Source organism: Narcine bancroftii, chromosome 2 (assembly GCF_036971445.1).
Source record: "Narcine bancroftii isolate sNarBan1 chromosome 2, sNarBan1.hap1, whole genome shotgun sequence".
Taxonomy (NCBI): Eukaryota; Metazoa; Chordata; class Chondrichthyes; order Torpediniformes; family Narcinidae; genus Narcine; species Narcine bancroftii.
This window is the reverse complement of record NC_091470.1, coordinates 242,888,561-242,909,004: the sequence shown is the minus strand read 5'-3', so window position 1 is coordinate 242,909,004 and position 20,444 is coordinate 242,888,561. Positions and strand designations below refer to the sequence as shown.

Genomic DNA, 20,444 nt, shown 5'->3' with positions numbered 1-20,444 from the left:
ACTAGTCCTTGGAGAGCCCAGGTTGTGGTGGTCAAAAATGGGAGAAATCTCTGCATGGTGATTGACTACATGCAGTTGGATGCATATCTCCTTCCCTGCATTGCCGACACGATGAATCAGATTGCCCATTACCAGGTATTCTCCACCATTGACCTAAAGTTGGCACACCACCAGGTCCCTGTCCACCCATTGGACTGCCAGTTCACAACTGGCAGAGGTGGACGGCCACCTCTACCACTTTCTATGGGTCCCCTTTGGAGTTACCAAAGGAGTCTCCGTTTTTCAGAGTGAAATTGACCGAATGGGGGACCAACACTGGCTCAAGGCCACATTTCCCCATCTGTGGCCATGACCTGCACGACCATGAAGCAAACTTAGAAAAAATTCTCCAAACAAAAGAGACATCACCAAGGCTACAATGCATGCCATGGATGAATCCACCCCATTCCAGATGGAGAGCGATGCCTCCAATGTTGCCCAAGCCACCACCCTTAACCAAGCAGGCAGACCCATGACGTTTTTCCCCCACAACCTCCATGGCCCAGAGATTGGCACTCCTCCATTGAGAAGGAGGCCCAGGCCATTGTTGAGGCAGTGCAGCACTGGAGGCACTACCTGGCTGTCAAACAATTTACCCTGCTGATTGACCAACGTGCAGTCGCTTTTCTGTTTAATTATAAGCATCGGGGTAAAATCAAGAATGACAATATTTTGAGGTGGAGAATTGAACTCCACCTATAACTATGACATCTTGTATCAACCTGGGAATCTCAACGAGCCTCCAGATGCCCTGTCTGACCGACTCCAAACCTTCCACGATGACCTCTACTACCCTGGGGTCACCAGGTTTTTTCACTTTGTCAAAGCCCGAAATTTCCCCTATTCCATTGATGATGTCAGGACGCTGACCATAAACTACCAGGTCTGTGCTGAGTGCAAACCACACTTCTAATGGCTCAACAAGTCACACCTGACTTACCCACCCCTTCAAACGCCTAAGCTTGGATTTCAAAGGGCCCCTGGCCTCCTCGAATTGAAATATGTACGTCATTGATGACTACTCCCAGTTCCCATTTGCCATCCCCTGCCCGGACATGGCCACAGCCATGGTCATAAAGGCACTGCACAACATCTTTATCCTATTTGGGTACCCGAGCTATATCCACAGCGACCAGAGGTCCTCCTTCATGAGCAACGAGATGCTCATGAAGTTGGCACAGGGCAGGTAGAAAGGGAGAATTCCACTGTTTGGAAGGCAGTCCTCCTAGCCCTGAAATCAAAAGGCTTGCCCATTTCCCATTAACAAGAGGTCGATCTGAGGTGCTCCACGTGATTAGGTCCCTCCTGTGTATGGCCACCAGCACTACGCCACATGAACATATGTTTTCCTTCCCCAGGAAGTCCATGTCGAGGACCATGCTGCTATCCTGGTTGACATCCCCAGGACCAGTCCTGCTTCAGAGGAATGGGTTATGCCATAAGACCAACCCACTGGTCGAGAAGGTCCCCGTTCTCCACACCAACCCCCAATATGCCTATGTGGTGTACCCACCACATGGACATTGTCTCTCTCCAAGACCTGGTGCGCGTGGGAGATCCCGAGACTGCCACTGACCACCTAGTGAGTGGTGCAGTATTAGGGGAATAAAAGCCTCTCGTCTTGTAACTTCCAGTCTTTTGAAGTTATTGACAGTGTATCACACTCTTTATTATGGGAGAAATTATAAGCACCATTGGAGATGACAGGTTGAAAGTTTAAAGCTGGCAACATTTGGCCAGCTGCCCCAAATTTCACTTCCATTGATCCAGAATACATCATTCATTCAGGAGATGCAGATGTTGCTGGTAAGCTCAGCTCCAGTTAAAATTCAACTGCAGTGTTCTGAGCCCGTGGTCACGTTTAGGCCAGGTCAAGCAAAAATGGTAGATTTTGTGCTCTCTGAACCAGATCAGTTTTCAATGACAATCCAGCAGTTTCATGGTCACAATTGGGCAACAGAACTTAATACTCCAAGCTTAATTAATTAATATAATTTACATATGTCAATTGTCTTGGTGGGTTTAAAATTTGCACATCCTGATCAATAGTCCAGGTCAGTAGGTACCAGTCCAATGATTTACCCACCTGCTAATATGTGCCATTTATCTACAATAGCACCTGTAGAAGTAATGAGGGAGCAATACAGTGTGTGAGAGGTATCTGTCCAGGCCTTCCCTTTTTGCCTTAACTGCATAGAGTTGAAAAACCCTTATTGTGCTCTTTTAAATTCCATTTGTCGGGATAGGGGTTCGAATCCCGCTCTGTCTATAAGGAGTTTGTACCTTCTCCCTGTGTCTGCATGGGTTTTCCCCGGGGGCTCCGGTTTCCTCCCACCCTTCAAAACGTACCAGGGGTGTTGGTTAATTGGGTGTAAATTGGCCAGCACGGACACATGGGCCGAAATGGCCTGTTACTTTGCTGTATGTCTAAAGTTAAAATTTAAGCAAAAAGTTAGGAGTACCATGAAGCTTTTGGTTTAACTTATTTACTGAAATCAAAAGCAGAAAATTCTGGAATTGATCAACAAATCTAGCAGAATGGAAATGGTGGAAAAGGCTGGAGTGGATCAGCTGGCAGGAATTCCAGGAGTGATTCAGGACATGACTGAAACGTATGTGAGCTTCATGGGCTTTGACAGGATGGATGTGGAAAAGATGTTTTCTCCAGTGAGAGAATCAAGATCCCAGGGTCATTGTTTAAAAATAAGCCATCCAGCTTTTAAAATTAGCTGAGTTGATTTTATTTTTCTTTCAGAGGAATTCTTTGGACTCCCAAAATCAAAGAAACTGCAGAAGCTGGATATCTAAAACAGAAAATTACGGAAATACTCAGCAGGTCAGACACCATCCATAGGAAGAGAAACAGAGCTTACGCTTCAGTTCAAAGATCTTTTATTGGAATGGAAAGGAGAAAAAGAAAGTTTGTAAAGCTGCAAGGAGGGTGGGCAGGAGGAATATGTCTGAAGGGCAAAATCACAGTAACCATGGGGATAAGCAGTAAACAGATATCTGGTAGATGAATGAATGTGAGCAGTCAGGATGTAGAATATAGACAAATGTAGAAGCTGTGAAATGCAGAATGGGAAGACAAGCTTTGCAGGTCAGACAGGGTGTGTCATCCTTTTCCCAATTGGGAAAAAGGAGGGAAAATACTGAGCCAGTATTACAGATAATGACCAATAAATATGAATCATATTGATGGGGACCAAATGTTGTAGATTTCATATTGCCCAGAAGGCCACAAAATACCCAGATGAAAAATGGAGAGCAGCTCCTCAAGCTAGTGTTTGGCTTGTGACAATACAGGAGGCCACAGACCTATGGTTCACAGTGACATGGAGAATTTAAGTGAAAGGCACTGGAAGTTCAGGATCGTCCCCACAGTCTGAATTTGAGTGTTTCACAAAGTGATCATCCAATCTGCGTTTGGTCTCCCCAATATGGAGAGCATCACATTGTGACTACTGAAGGCTGTACACGAGATTGGAAGAAGTGGGAGTAAATCACTGCTTCACCTGGAAAAATTGTTTTAGGACCCTGGATGGTGGGAAGGAAAGAGGTGAAAGGACATGTGCACATTGCATGCAGTTGCAAGTGAAATGGAGTAAAGGGGGGGCTTTTAGTGGAAATGGATGTGTTGACCAGGGAGTTACATTGAGAAATGATGGAAGGGGAGCAAAGGGGGAAGATATGTCTGGCAATGGATTTCTTTGAAGGTTGAAATTGTAGAGAATGGTGGGGTGGAGAGTGAGGACTTGGGGAACTTGGTGCTTAATTAATCTCTGAGGAAAGGCAGTAAGAGCAGAAGCCCAGGAAGTGGATGAGATGGATGCAGAGGGGAAGCTGGAGTTCAAAAAGAAAGATAACACCTGTGTGGGAAGTCTCATCATTGGAGCAAATACATTGGAGATGGAGGAACTGAGAGAATGGAATCCTTACAGGAGACAGGGTGAAATTAATATTGAACAAGATATCTGTTGGAGTCAGTGGGAACGTAATAGATGTTAGGCAGCTCATTGATCTCCTGAGACAGAGAGCGTTCTAATGAAGTGTCTCTGACCTGAAGTGTTTGATTCTGTTTCTCTTCCCACATATGTGACCTGACCTGCTGAATATTTCCAACATTTTCTGATTTTTCTTTTAGATTTCCAGCATGTCTTTCATTTGCAGTGACAAATGAAGCTCGTTAAACTGCAGGGAATGTGGTGGGGGGGTGTCCCGGGGTGTCCCTGATTTGGTAAAACCAGTGTGATTGTCAATGTAAGGTTAGTCATTCAATCACTGAATGGGAGCATTTAGAGAGTGAGAATGTGGACAAAAGAATGCAGAAGTTGTGAAGACTAGTATTTTTTTTCCCTTCCCTCTGCTATTCTGAAGGGACATGTATTCTGTTTTCTGGATTAGCAATTCAGGCCTCTGGGTTATTGATTCAGTGCTGTAAGCACTGTATCATTTGTATGCCCACCTTGTATTGAATGGTGCAGCTGTCTCAAGGACCTCAATGTTCTGCTCTTAATTGGTATATTCATAATCATCAATTATGCCCAAAATAATGCTTCATTTATTCACCTGGTCATTATGTGCCTCAGAATAACTTGAGACAGCCTTTCATTGACTGGTTCTGTATCAGTTCAAAACAATTTTTAAAACTATTTTATGAGATGTGAACTAACTGGCAAGACCAACGTTCATTGCCTTAAGAAACTGCAGTATGCATGGTTCGTGAGTTCCAGGAGTTAGACACGATAAAGATGAAATGGTGCTATATACGTGTCATATTTCCAAGTCAGGATTATCTTTGATTAAGTGGGCAACTTGCAGATGGTGAACCAATTGCCCTTGTCCTTCTAGGTGGTAACAGTTGCCAGTTTGGGTGGCTCTGTCGAAGAGACCATATTGAGCTTTTAAAGAGTTGATGGAGCTGCGCTCATCCAGGCAAGTGGCGAGTCTTCCATCATGCTCCTGACTTGTGTCTTGTAGATGGTAGAAAGGCCTTGTGATATCACTTGTCAGAGTTTTCTAACCTCTGGCCTGCTCTCCCAGCTGGAATATATACAACTGGTCCAGTTGTTTCCTGTCAATAACATTCCCTAAGACATTGGTAGTGGGCATCTTCCTGGATCATCAACTTGCTGAATACAAATGAAGATGGTTGTAACAAATGCTTTGCAAAAATCTTTGGTAATGCTGATGAATGTCCATGGGGTAAACTTCTGAGCTTTCAAAAATAGACCTTTTTTTAAAAAAAGTAAAGAATCTTCAATGTGATGCAGCCTATTTCTAATGAACATTCATTACCCCCTACCTACATTTCTCCAGCACTAGATCTCACTTTGGACTCTCCCCGCCTACTACAAACCCTTGACCCTTGCACGTAACCCTCTTGTTCCAAGGTTCATGAGCATGCATTAATATAAATGTCTAGATAGAAAGCAAAAGCAGAACTTTGACAATACTTATTTCTTAAGCATATTTAAAACAGCAGTGGGAGTTAGCCATCTGTCCCTTTTGAACCTGCTCCACTATTCATCAAGATTATGGCTCCCCTCCCATCTCAGTGCCACTTTCAACACTATTCCAAAATGAGTCAATTCCCTGCAAATTCACTCATCTGTGCTGTGGATGCACACAATGATTGGGCCTCCACAACTCTCTGGGTAGAGATTTCCAAATATATATCGCCCTCCAAGTTCTTCCTTGTCTTTCTTTTAAATGGATTACCTCTTGTTCTGAGACTGAGGTCCCTAGTTCAAGACTCATCCATCAGGAAAACATCTCCCTTCATGTAGCCTGTCAAGCCATATTAGAATTGTATTAGTTTTACTGGTCAAAGCCTGCCAACCAGAAAAGGTTCACTTGATTCCCACTCTTTATTTTCAATCAAATAACCAATTCTCAATCAATGTCAGTACATCACACTGTATACCTAGCCTTCTTGGCCATCTATCTGTTTAGGACTGTATTAAACCCCTTCCAAAAATCCAAATATACCACATTCACTGGTTTCCCCCTCATCTATTCTACCAATCACGTCCTTAGAAAGCTCAAGTAGATGAGTCAACCTGATGTTATTCTAATACAGTGGTTTTCAAACTGCCTCCCTAAACTCACATACCACTTTTAGTATTCCCCATGCCATAGTTGCTCTGTGATTAGTAAGGGATTGCTTAAGGTGGAATGTGGGTGGAAAGAAAAAGATTGAAAACCACTGTTTTAATCGTACCTAATTGACTTATTATGTGCACAGTTTCAGGTCTGTAAAGGAAATGGGCCAATGACCATTTTTCTCAAGCAAAATATTTCAGTAACAATTGGGTCTGGAGCAGTGATTCTCAACCTTCCCTTCCCACTCACATCCCACCTTAAGCCACCCCTTACTAATCACAGAACAATTACGGCATAGGGATTGCTTAGGATGGAATGTGATTTTAAGGGAACAGTTTGAAAACCACTGGTATAATACGTCAGTCGTACTTGGTTTACCCTCTCACTGCTTCTGAAATTCAAGACTATTTTATTGTCATATAATAAAATGGAAAATGTGATATTTCACAAAATTCCCTTTAGCCTATTTTAAGGCAGACGAAGATTTGCTATCAGCAAAACTTATCCAGCATCCCTTACAGCCAGAGAAAGAGAAGCAAAAGAGAATCCTCCCAGAGTCACTGAGTGTCTATGGATTCACCTCCAGCACTCCTGCATCCTCCACAACCAGAGAGCTTTCAGTCCAAACCATCAACAAGCTGAGCTCCAGATGCAGACCTCAGACACAATCAGGAAGCCTCCAGCACCATCTCACATCCCGGTTTAGGCAGTCTTGAGCCAGTCTCCAGCAGTCCTCAGCTGGTTCCAGCTCCTTGACCACAGTTGCCAGCAGACCACATTCTGCATGAGTTCCTCAGCTCGAGTCACCAACAACCTGCTGCATGTGAGTTCTTCTACCTCAGAGCCCCTCATTGCTCTGCTGCCATGGTCACTGTACTGTTGGGTCATCTCTTCTGCTTTTCCTTTGCAAATGGAAGGTGTCCTCACCAATTTCTGGTGCCCTGCACCAGTCCTCTGCTTCTCCAGAGACTGCAACTCCTCATGGCAGCTACCGATCATAGGTGCCGCCATCTTGGTTCCAGCCCCCACAGTCACAGGATTTTAAAATAAACCACAGAGGAATATTGATTGAATTGTTTATTGTTACACCAACCAAGGTATAGTGAAAAACTTTATTTTGTGTGATATTCAGGCAAGTCAAACCCATGGTTAAGTACAGTAGGCAATGCAATTGTAAAAGAAATGTACAGGGAATAGTGTTACAGTGAATAATAAAATGCAGAGTAAGGGGTATAGAGGAAAGTACTGTTACGAGCCCAAAACCCAGCAGCAAAAGATATTCACCAAGACAAATGGTTACTTAAACAAAAGTTGCTTTTAATTATCCTTAAACATGAAAACAGAATCACATTTTAACTTATCACTATTGACTTAACTAACCTAACTTAACCCCCTTCTAATTCTAAGCGCACGTGTATGTAATGTGTGTGTAAGTTCAGAAAAGTTATTTGATTCACAGTCCAATCTCACTTCCCTTTCCTCCAAGTTCACTGGTATCGGGCAATTCTTATATTGTGCACAGAATTTAACATTTATGAATTTCACCAGGCTTTGGTGCTTGAAAGGTAAATGGTTACTGCTCAGGAAGGTTCTTGTCGGTTTTCAGAGAGAGATTAGTTGTTCGCTGATGCCCACAACTGATTCCTTTTTTAATCAGCCACTTCAGTTCTTGCTGAAGAAACTTGCCCCCTCAGGATTCTCCAGATGATAACTTATTTCTTTCAGGTCACCACAGAGTACCTTTTTATTTCTCTTATTCCAAGTGAAACATCAGACAGCCAGTCCTCTCCTCTTGCATGAACCACAAGGGCTTTAATAATAACAATTACAGCACGGAAACAGGCCATTAGGCCCTTCTAGTCCGCACCGAACCAAACACCCCTTTCTAATCCCACCTCCCTGCACAATGCCCATAACCCTCCATCTTCTTCTCATCCATATACCTGTCCAACCTTTTCTTAAATAATACAATTGACTCCGCCGCCACTATTTCTCCCGGAAGATCATTCCACACAGCTACCACTCTCTGAGTAAAGAAGTTCCCCCTCATGTTACCTCTAAACCTCTGCCCCTTAATTCTTAACTCATGTCCTCTTGTTTTAAACTTTCCTCCTCTTAACGGAAATAGTCTATCCACATCCATTCTGTCTATCCCTTTCATAATCTTAAATACTTCTATCAAATCCCCTCTCAACCTTCTACGCTCCAAAGAATAAAGACCCAATCTGTCCAATCTCTCCCCATACTCCAGATGCTTAAACCCAGGCAACATTCTGGTAAACCTTCTCTGCACTCTCTCCACTCTGTTTATATCCTTCCTATAATTAGGCGACCAGAACTGCACACAGAACTCCAAATTAGGCCGCACCAACTTCTTATACAATCTCAACATCACCTCCCAACTCCTATATTCCATGCAATGATTGATAAAGGCCAGCATACTAAAAGCCTTCTTCACCACCCTATTCACGTGAGTTTCTACCTTCAGGGAACGATGTACCGTCACTCTTAAATCTTTCTGCTCTTCTGTATTCCTCAATGCTCTCCCATTTACCACATATGTCCTATTCTGATTCTTCTTACCAAAATGAAGCACCTCACACTTATCAGCATTAAATTCCATCTGCCATTTTTCAGCCCACTTTTCTAAGCAGCCCAAATCCCTCTGCAATCCTTGAAAACCTTCTTCATTATCCACTATTCCACCTATCTTAGTATCGTCTGCATATTTACTAATCCAATTCACCACCCCATCATCTAGATCATTAATGTATATAACGAACAACAATGGGCCCAATACAGATCCTTGAGGCACACCACTGGTCACCGGCCTCCAACCTGACAGACAATTATCCACTACCACTCTCTGGCCTCTCCCTTTCAGCCAATGTTCAATCCATTTGACTATCTCAAAATTTATACCTAAAGACTGCACCTTCCTAACTAACCTTCCATGTGGTACCTTATCGAAGGCCTTACTGAAGTCCATATAGACAACATCCACTGCGCTACCCTCATCCACATTTCTAGTCACCTCTTCAAAAAATTCAATCAGATTGGTCAAACATGACCTTCCTCCCACAAATCCATGTTGAGTGCTCCTGATCAGACCCTGTCTATCCAGATGTTTATAAGTACTATCTCTAAGAATTTTCTCCATTAATTTACCTACCATAGACGTCAAACTTACAGGCCGATAGTTGCCAGGCTTCCTCCTTGAACCCTTTTTAAATAACGGAACCACATGCGCAATGCGGCAATCCTCCGGCACTATCCCCATATCTAATGACATTTGAAAAATTACCGCCAGAGCCTCTGCTATTTCCTCCTTCACTTCTCTCAATGTCCTGGGGAAGATCCCGTCTGGTCCCGGAGACTTATCCACCTTTATATTCTTCAAAAGCCTTAAAACTACACCTTTTGTAATCTCTATATTCCCCATATTTACCCAATTTGCTTTTTTTATCCCACATCTCCCAATATCCTTCTCCTTAGTGAATACCGAAGAAAAGAAACTGTTCAATATCTCCCCCATTTCTCTAGGTTCCACACACAGTTTTCCACTCTGATTTTCTAAGGGACCAATTTTGTCTCTAGCTTTCCTCTTACCATTAACATATTTGTAGAACTCTTTTGGATTAGTTTTCACCCTGCTTGCCATAGTTTTCTCGTACCTTCTTTTAGCTTTCCTAATTCCTCTCTTAAGATTCCTCTTACATTCAATGTATCTTTCAAACATCTCCTTAACTCCATGCTTCTTATATCTAATGTACGCCTCCCTTTTTCTTCGAACCAAGTTTCCAATATTCCTTGAAAACCACGGCTCTCTCAAACCTTTTGCCCCTCCTTTTAACCTAACAGGAACATAAAGCTTTTGCACTCTCAAAATCTGATCTTTAAAAGACTTCCATCTCTCTACTACATCCTGCCCATAAAACAAATTGTCCCAATGCACACCCTGCAAGTCCTTTCGCATCTCCTCAAATCTAGCTTTTCCCCAATCAAAAACCTCAATCCTTGGCCCTGATTTCTCTCTTTCCATAATGACATTGAAGCTGATGGCATTATGATCACTGGACCCGAAGTGCTCGCCAACACTAACCTCCGTCACTTGACCCATCCCATTTGCCAACAGTAGATCTAACACTGCTCCTTCTCTGGTCGGCACCTCTACATATTGTTGTAAAAAACTATCTTGCACACATTTCACAAACTCTAACCCATCCATTCCTTTCACGGAATGTGTTTCCCAATCTATATGTGGAAAATTAAAATCTCCCATAATTACAACCCTGTGCTTATCACAAATATCTACTATCTCCCTACAGATTTGCTCCTCTAGGTCTCGGTCCCCTCCGGGTGGTCTATAATACACCCCTACAAGTGTAACCTCTCCTTTCCTACTCCTCAGTTCCACCCAAATAGCCTCTGTGGATGTGCCCTCTAATCTATCCTTCCTAGGCACCGCTGTAATATTTTCCCTGACAAGCAATGCAACCCCACCTCCTCTTGCCCCTCCAACTCTATCACACCTAAAACAATGAAACCCAGGGATATTCAGTTGCCAATCACATCCCTCCTGCAACCATGTCTCACTAATCGCTACCACATCATACTTCCAAGTATCAATCCACACCTTCAGCTCATCCACCTTTTTTACAATCCTCCTGGCATTAAAATATATGAATTTCAGGGATTTCCCATTTTTTAATCCCTGTTTTCCCTCATCTTTAAGAACAACATTATTTACTTTTCCTGCCAATTGCCCTTCATCTTCTTCCAGAGCATTTCCCTTCTCTATCACCTGTCCATCCATATTCAAATACTTACTACAAACTTTCATTGTTTGCATTCTAACCTTCTCCTTACTGCTCTGTACTATTTTGTTCCCTCCCCCCAACCATTCTAGTTTAAAGGATCCTGAGTAGCCCTAGCAAATACCTCTGCCAGGATTCTGGTCCCCCTGGGATTTAAGTGTAACCCGTCCTTACTGTACAGGTCACATCTCCCCCAAAAAAGGTCCCAGTTATCCAGAAACTTAAAACCCTGCCCCTTACTCCACCCCTTCAGCCACGTGTTAATCCTCCACCTCATTCTATTTCTATTCACACTGTCACGTGGCACAGGGAGTAATCCAGAGATTACCCCCTTTGCGGTCCTTCTTTTTAACTCCCTACCCAACTGCCTGTACTCACTTTTTAGGACCTCTTCTCTAATTCTCCCTATGTCATTGGTACCTACATGTACCACGACCTCTGGCTCCTGTCCCTCCCACTTTAGGATATCTGGGACACGAGCTGCAACATCTCGGACCCTGGCACCAGGGAGGCAAACCACCATCCGGTTCTCTTTGCTGCGTCCGCAGAATCCCCTATCCGTCCTCTTAACTATGGAGTCTCCTACCACAATTGCCCTCCTCTTCCTTTCCCTCCCTTTCTGAGCTACAGGGGCCGACCTCGTGCCGGAGGCACAGCCACTGTCACTCCCCCCAACCTTGATGTCCCCCTCAACAGTGCTCAAAGAGGCGTACTTATTGCTGAGGGTTACATTCACAGGGCTCGTCTCTGGCACCTTACGTTCTTTTGTCCCTCTCCTAACAGTTACCCACCTTTCATCCTCCCGTGGCCCTGGCGTGACCACCTGGCTGTAACTCCTGTCTATGACTACCTCTGTTTCCCTAACCAGCCTGAGGTCATCGAGCTGCAGCTCTAGTTCCCTAACACGGTCCCTGACAATCTGCAGCTCGACACACCTAGTGCAGATATGGACATCCGGGAGTCTGGAAGACTCCAGGACCTCCCACATCCGGCACTCCCGACAACACACAGCCTTAACACTCATCCCTTACCCCAATGAAGAAGTAATGAAGACTATCTTAGCTTTCTCTCCGCCTGCTTTCGCCGAAGCCTGATGAGCCAAAGCCTGGAAGTCCCACTCCTTCACTGGGCCACTCACTCGCTGGGCCACTCACTCGCTGGGCCGCTCGCTGTCCCTCTTATTTATTGGCCTTTTACCAATTAACCCCTTCACACTCTCCTGTACGCTGGCTCGACCAATGGCCGCCTCCGACGCCGACTCCTCCCCGCAGACCCTGGTAAGAGACTTTTTAAAAAGTTTTCTTACCTGCCCCGGACTCTTTTCTTTTCTGTCCTTCTCCTCTCCTCTCCTCTCCTCTCCTCTCCTCTCCTCTCCTCTCCTCTCCTCTCCTCTCCTCTCCTCTCCCTACTGCTAAGCTCTGTCCCCAGTAAGAGTCTTTAAAAAGACCTTACCTTCCCGTCACACTCTCCTGTACGCTGGCTCGACCAATGGCCGCCTCCGACGCCGACTCCTCCCCGCAGACCCTGGTAAGAGACTTTTTAAAAAGTTTTCTTACCTGCCCTGGACTCTTTTCTTTTCTGTCCTTCTCCTCTCCTCTCCTCTCCTCTCCTCTCCTCTCCTCTCCTCTCCTCTCCTCTCCTCTCCTCTCCTCTCCTCTCCTCTCCTCTCCTCTCCTCTCCCTACTGCTAAGCTCTGTCCCCAGTAAGAGTCTTTAAAAAGACCTTACCTTCCCGTCACACTCTCCTGTACGCTGGCTCGACCAATGGCCGCCTCCGACGCCGACTCCTCCCCGCAGACCCTGGTAAGAGACTTTTTAAAACGTTTTCTTACCTGCCCCGGACTCTTTTCTTTTCTGTCCTTTTCCTCTCCTCTCCTCTCCTCTCCTCTCCTCTCCTCTCCTCTCCTCTCCTCTCCTCTCCTCTCCCTACTGACCAGGCTGAACTAAGCACTCACAACCCGTCTTTCAAATGGGGTTTTCCACAAGCTTGCCAGCTTGTCCTGTTCCAGTTCTTCTTTCATCTGTTGCCTTTTTGTTAACAACAATCCATTAGTGAAGTCTCTTGGGAACTCTCCAAAGCTTTTGCAAAAGCTGATGGCCCGACATGTCTAGCATGAGCAGAATTCCAGTATTTTAAATAAAATCTGTTTTAAAGTGTTTGTATGTGACCTACACTAAAAAACCTGCCCCAATTTATCTCCCAAAAAACATATCTATATTCTGTCACACTACAAATAAAGGAGCACACTTTCCACTACACATCTGTAGAAATTTTCCAAGATTTTCTCATACTGAAACTCCAAAAACTCCTGAGGAAGTAGAGTCACTGATGTGCTTTCTCCATAATGACATTAGAGTGTTGGGTCCAGAAAAGGTCCTCCGAGATGGTGACTCCTTGAAATTTAAATTTGGTCATCTTCTCCATCTCTGATCCCCCAATGGTCACTGGATCATACACCTCTGGATTTCCCTTCCTAAAGTCCACAATCAGCTCCTTGGTTTTGGTGACATTAAGTGAGAGGTTGTTATTAGTACACCATTTACCCAAGTTTTCAATCTCCTGACTGTATGTTGACTCAGTGTCCCTTTTTATACAACCTACTATTGTGATATCATCAGTGAATTTATAGATAGTGTGGTTGTCATGACCGAGCCAGAGATTTGTAGGTGTAAAGAGAGTAGAGCAGGGTTCTAAGAATGCAGCCCTGTGGTGCTGAAAGAGATTATGAAGGAGATGTTCTTGCCAACCCACACTGATTGAGGTCTGGAGGTGAGGAAATCTAGGATCCAATTATGCAGTTGGGTATGGAAACCCCAGTCTTGGAGTTTGCTGATCAGTTATGATGATGATGTTGAATGCTGAACTGTAGTTATAAAGAGCATCCTGATGTATGCAGCTATGCTGTCAAAGTGTTCCAGGGTTTTGTATAGAGTCAGTGATGTGGCATTTGCTATTGACCTGTTGCTGTGATAGACAAATTGGAATGGATCCAATCAAGGAGAGGAGAAAAATTTAAAGGTAATCTAAAGAGTAAATATTTCACACAGAAGGTAGTGAATATTTGAAATGATTGGCGAGAAGAGGTGGTGGAGGCAGATACTATAACAATATTTAAAGGCATTTTGACAGATATTTGCAGAGGAAATCCAGGCAAATGTAATTAGTATGAATGAGGTAGGTCATAAGGGCCTGCTCCTGTGCTGTTTGTTTCAATGGCTCTATGATTCCACTCTTTGCTTCCTTTATTCTTCTGCAGTTCATGATTATTTTGGATCCAGAGATATAATTTATCCTTGCCTTCAAGGCAATTTGGCACGGATGGTTATGTTGGAAAGGAAGCACTGTGAGCATTGCCTGCAGAGTGGACATTAAAACAGTTTCTACAGGCCTCTGCCCTCTGACAGGGATACGAATCAAGTCATGATACCTCCAGACCGCTTGGCCTTGCAAGGGTTCAAGCTCTAAAGTGACCCAAATTTTCATTAAAAACCCTTTCCTGAATTTTTTGCCCACATTGAGTCCAGAGTAAAATTCACAGTTATACAGTAATCTACACCTCATATAAATATCATAATTTCCACAGTGATTTCCCAATATCTATCTGGCTTAGACATTATTCTGACAATTCACAACCAAGAGCAGATAACTTCTTAATGTATATTTGAATTTGCTTCTCACCCGCATACTCCCAGTTTTACTTTCTTGCATTGATTTGTGGTAATGTTGGATCAGTCAGTTAACTCCTTGTGTGCCTCTTGAATAGGGAGGGTTCTGATTAAATCTTGCAAGATCGTGAATAGTCTTGATAGGATGGATATGGGGAGTTGGCTTTCTGAATCTTTTCTTTCCCCTCTGGGGAGGTTGTAAGTTGTTGGAGCTCTCCTCCTCAAAGAGTAATGGAAGCAAGAGTAGGAAGGGTTGCCGTGGATGAATGAAATTACAGAGTTGAGATTATGTCACATCAGAGATTGTATTAAATGCAGAGCAGGTGAGAGGGTCTGGGCAGCTGACTGCCGGTCCGAATTTGTACGTTCTTCATTTCAGGGTCAAAATCCAGGGATTCACTACCCAATAGCACTGTGTGAACTTAGGACAGGGCATAAAATACAGACATTCCACATGATGCCCTTTCCTCAGAGGAGACAATTACAATTTTAAAAGTATGGAGTCGATTGAGGACTTTGTTGTAGAGGTGAGTTTGTCTGATTTCCAGCCTGTGTGATTCACAGAGCTGTTGAATTCTGTGCCCAAAAATGCTCTTATGTCACTCGATGCACTTTGACTTATAGCCTATATTCCCTTATCCTGTATGAAATAGTTTCAAACAATTGTTCCTTGATAATATTGATGGCCTTTGCATTTTATTAACTAAATGCAGAATGGTCTCTGTAGAGTAAGCATTTCATCTTTTGCAGTTTTGCATATTTTTAAAAATATTTTTGATGGTGTGAAAAAAATCCTCTCCTTATCATCTTATTTGTTATTTGGCTGCAACATTGCCCATTCTTCTTCTTTTTGTTTTTCAGCTTTGTCATAAACTGTATGAAATAATGAGTAAGCTTGGAGAACAGCATGCCGACAAAGCCTTCACAATCCAAGGTGCACCCAGGTATAGCATCTGATGAAAATTCAAATCAATACCCTTTTTGAGAAACTTGCTGAACATGCAGACTTTTGCATTTGGGGTCCCTGCACAGCAAATCTCAAGAAGGGTGTTTTTAACTTAATCCATTTGCTGCAAGACTGTTTCAGGCTCTGACATAGGTTGTAGCAACTCCTGGTTTTGATTGAAGAATGGATGCAGAAAACCTCAACTCATGGTAGAATACTGTGCAAGGACTGTGAAAAGAGATGAAGTGGATCTGACTAAGTTCATGATCATGTATATATATGTTGGGAAAAGATGATTAAATGGGTCATGCAGAGACCGTGTCACTGAAGATTCAGGGGATGTATAGAAGGGGATGAGATAGAGACAAGGTTTAGAATGGTGATAGGCTATGAAAAGAAGTTAATTAGTCGGGTACAGTCCAGGATAGGATAAATTGCCCAGGATTGTAGAGGAGATTAGATTAGATGGGATGTAGAAAGAGCATATTCAATGGCTAAAAGGCATATTTTCATATTTGTTTGGTTATTTCATTAAATTTGTGTGGAAAACAAGCTGGTTTGTACAAGATTCTTACCATTCTGATAGATCTTTCCAATGTCAAAATGAAGAATATATGCTTTTGTCCATTAATCATTACATATGATCAAACATTTGATAATGTTTCACACTGGTTTTTGCTGCTGTGACATAGGATTTGGAGGTAGGTTGGAGTGTGTGATGTAGTACGATTGTTAGTGGAAGTAGTTAACTTCCAAACACCATGATTATGGGCTCAGAACACCAAATCATGCAGACTTTATTCCTGCTAAGAAGGCTTAGATCTTGGCTTTCAGTCAAAAACTAAGATAAAGCAAGATTAGTACCAGCTGGTAAACATAATGCATGTTTAATAGTTCCTTCACTGATTGTAAATTCAATCACCTCTAGATACAATGCACATGTAATCTAAATATCTTTATTTATATTTAGTTATCAAGTTTGTGTGGGTAGCAAATTTCTTTACGATGAGTCTGTGTTCTAGTTTGATATTTAGAACCAGAGAGTTTGACCCTGTGATGAGCTTCTGATCAATCACCTGAGTCAGCTATGACCACTGCCAATGTATCAGCTGACCCAGGCTATGCTTCAGCAGTTCCTCCATGCTTTTGTCTTCTTTCAATTTAACTAATGCAGTAAAATCTCTGGTATGTGGAATTCAAGTAACTGCTAAAAATTATTGAGGAAAATAAATTTTAAAAATTAAAATAAATAAGAATAAAATAATAGGTAAAAAATACAGAAGTTTAATATTTTACAAGTAAATGTTCTTTGAAGTAACAGATAAACCTTTGGCGAACAAATATTCAGCCAGCAGAGAGCCTTGGTTGTGCTTTGAATAAAGTTGTGTGAAATGGCAATGGCATCGCCCAGGGTGAAGAGTTGGTTGATGCCGCTCGTCGTTGGGGTGACTCTCTTAAAGTGTCTCCTTATCCCTGTTTAGTAAGAGTCACCCCAGTCAGAGGCTTTATCTGTAAACTGAGGAGAATGGGGATTAATTATCTATAATGTTAGTATTTGTCTTTCGGGAGGTTCTATAGAGGGGAAGGAACCTGCAGATGCAGTGGCGGTTAAATGTTTTCAAAGAATGTGTCTGAAAATAAAGTTAAATGCTTTAAGGTTTATATATTCAAGCAACTTAAGTTTGTTCAGTGTAAGTACAATATAGTATTTTTTAAACTGTATATTCTTAATGCAGGTGTATTAGTTAAGCATTGTAAGAGTAAAATACACTTATCCGCCATCTACCAAACCCCATAGGTGCCAGATACCAGACGTTTTACTTTACAACACTTCTGGTCAGTCTTCATTCTTCTCTGTAAAAATGAGGTCTGATCTCGGCTGCCTGTATTCTAATTTAAAATCTTTCTCCCATCACCCCACCCTCATCACATTGGTTTACACCATCATTTTAAACTAACAAATTCCTTCCACTCCCTTGCTCTTTGTTCGCTTTGTAAAATCCTCTGTCTCTATAAAATCCCATGTCTTAGCTTTGTTGTTCCTTGTTACCCCAGAAATTCCATTGTTCCTCCATTGGCTGCAACAGAATAAGGCTTTTGAATTCCACCTTTAAATGTCTGTCTCGTTCCCTTTCTCATTAAAACCTACTTATGTGAGAATGTTCTTGGCCATCTGTGCTGATATCTCCTTACAGAGTTTGGTGTTAAATTTCATTTGTTAATCTGCCTGTGAAGCATCGTGGCATGTTTTTCATTGTTGGAAGTATCAAATAAATGCTCTTTCCCCTTGATAGAATTAACAAAAAGAACAATCCTGAGATTGAAAAGATTTTAAAATATGAAAGATTTGTCACTAGATCTGTGTTCTGGCCATAATTGGGGTAAATGGTGTGCAAACAATGCTGGATTATGGATGTGTTCAATACATAACTCATTTGTAGCTGCAGCATTTAATCTTTGCAATGTGAGATAGGCCAGAAAAGCAGAAATGTAGATTTACCTGAATAATATTCATCTAATAATGAAAATCCTAGAAGCTTGTGTGACTGTATCAGATTGATGATTGAAAAAAAATATCAATAGGGTGGATTTATGATTGGACACAATTGTACTGTGTTGTTTCCTCTCACAGCATCACACGCTAATTTATGGCTGTGTAATCTTCTTCCCTGTTACAGTGACTCTGGGCCACTGAGAATTTCCAAGACCCCGACACCACCAGAAGAGCTATCTCCACCTGGCAGTCCCATAACCAGCCCAAACCATACATTGGTACCTGTGGCAACCTCTCCAGCTCACACTCTAACTCGCCCCAAGTCGCCATCTCAGGTAACAGTTCAACAAAATTACAATCATGCCGTTGTTCAGTTCCGGATATCGGTTTCCATTTAGCAACACAGACTGAATATTTTCTTCGATACATTTCTTCAAGCAGGCTGAGACAGTGGGAAATGTTTTTAAGGCACATGGCGTACAGGTGGAACAAATGAGGTAAAAGAAAGCAAAATGATAGCAGCAGTTCACAGTCTGTGAGGTGAGTGCTCAGGATGTGAATGTTTTCAAGGACACATGGCAACACTTGTTCCTGTTTACCACATTTTGGGCACTCCTATTCTGCGACACCAGGCTGGGAGCTGAAAGCATTTGATTCGGCCCCTAATCCAGGCCTTCTTACAATAGCAAAGGAGGCCATTTGGTCTATGAAATCTATGCTGGTTTATGGAGCAGTTATATCAATATCAACTCCTGCTACCTGATTCTCCTTCATTGGGTGTAAGTAACAATGTCTCTGTGGTGTATGAGACCTACCACTCTGCCTCAGTAGGAGTAGTTGCACCCTCATGACTGCATACAGGTGCCAGTTCCAGGTGAAGTCTGGGAAATGGGAGCAGCATTGCATCTATCTGATTGGCAGAATAAGAAAGTGCCAGGGAAAAATAGATTTTAAGATACAATTGCTTACTCTCCTGGGACTTAAAGGAGTGATTGGCAAGGTCCAGCAGGAAAACGGTGCCAGCTGTAAACTAGTCCGGTTCTACTGGGTTTTGGATTGACTGGAATATCTAGGACATTGAGGATTGCAGCCTTCTAGCTGCTGTTTAATATCAGGAAAGAGAAATGGTTAAAATATCTATGATGTTGGCCAGTACAAATCCATCTACCCAGTGTATCAATGGATTTTAAAAAGGGATTAAAATCCCTGACCACCTGATTTGATATCCCATCTCAAAATATAAGCTGTAAATTCTGTATTCTTGAACCTGACTGGAACACTGGAAACCAAGGGGAAGACTTCAGCTTCCAATGGAAATTAGGCAGGAGAGTCTTTCACTTCCGAAACTATCCAAAGCTTTTGTGGTCCTATTTCACCCACGCACATCAGCGCCTGGTGATGTGACAAGGACACATCTGCAGGTTTTGCTTGGTGGTTTGATTGGAAAGCAGCAGTGAAATTCCTACCAGACTGAAATTGCAAAGAAGTAGGCTGGCCAGAGGAAAAAAGCTGAAAAATGAGTTTTATTTTCCCCCCCCCACACCTCACAGGTTAGGAAAAGGGGGAGTTCAGGTGTCAGAGGGAAATGCTAGAACTTCCCTGACATGTTCTTATTCTCCTCTCCAAATCAGTCCATCCCAATCTGGGCTCTGGGAAATGGAATTTCTGCTGGTTCCCACCCAAAAACAGTAAGGAGGTTTTAATGATCACTCCAACTTGAAATATCCCAGTTTACACCTTGAGCGTGCAGGGAAGTTTCTAATGTACACATTCCTCTATCCACTAGAATTCTAGTGACCATAAGGACTCTGAAGAGCAGGTTTCACTCCCCCTGAAAGCCTTCTCTTGGCCTTCTCTGTTGTTGCACTTGGTTTCTTGACAGAAGTCCATCTTCCTAAGGCCTATTTCACAATCCAGCAAAGGATGGCAAAGTTCCACAACTGGTAGAGCTGCAGCTTCCCAGCTCCAATGACTGAATTAATTCTGACCTCTGGCATTTCAGCTTGGAGTTTTCACCTTCTCCCTGTAATAGTGCATTTCCTCTGGGTGCTCTAATTTCTTCCCACATCCAAAACACATGATGGTTGGAAGTTAACTGACCAGTTTAAATACCCCTAATGAATAAATTAGGGGGGGGGGGGAAATGGGGAGATTTGAAGGGAATGTAGAAAGCATAAAATGAGATTAGTGTAAATAGAATCTTGATGGTTACTCACTGGACTAAAGGACCTGTTACTGTGCCATATGACTTTACAATGCCATTAAAAGTAAATAGGAAATGCATTATTTTAATATGCAATTTGCAGAGTTAAGTTCCCAAAAGGGTGAGATTGTGCCATTTGTGTTTGAATGACTTGTTTCTTAACCTCCTTTTTCTG

The 20,444-nt window shown here is 42.7% G+C and overlaps 1 protein-coding gene across 5 annotated transcripts in view; it reads left to right on the top strand.

Annotated features, from left to right (window-relative positions):
- The window catches only part of amph (amphiphysin), a 202,642-nt gene that overhangs the window by 87,668 nt on the left and 94,530 nt on the right, over positions 1–20,444 (top strand). For all 5 annotated transcript variants that reach the window (XR_011352088.1, XM_069920633.1, XM_069920635.1 and 2 more), the window contains exons 9-10: positions 15,488–15,570; positions 18,251–18,401. Coding sequence is in view for 4 of the 5 variants with exons in the window: in XM_069920633.1 (XP_069776734.1) it covers positions 15,488–15,570; positions 18,251–18,401 (234 nt within the window). In the remaining variant the exon portion in view is untranslated. The remainder of the gene's footprint in view (positions 1–15,487; positions 15,571–18,250; positions 18,402–20,444) is intronic.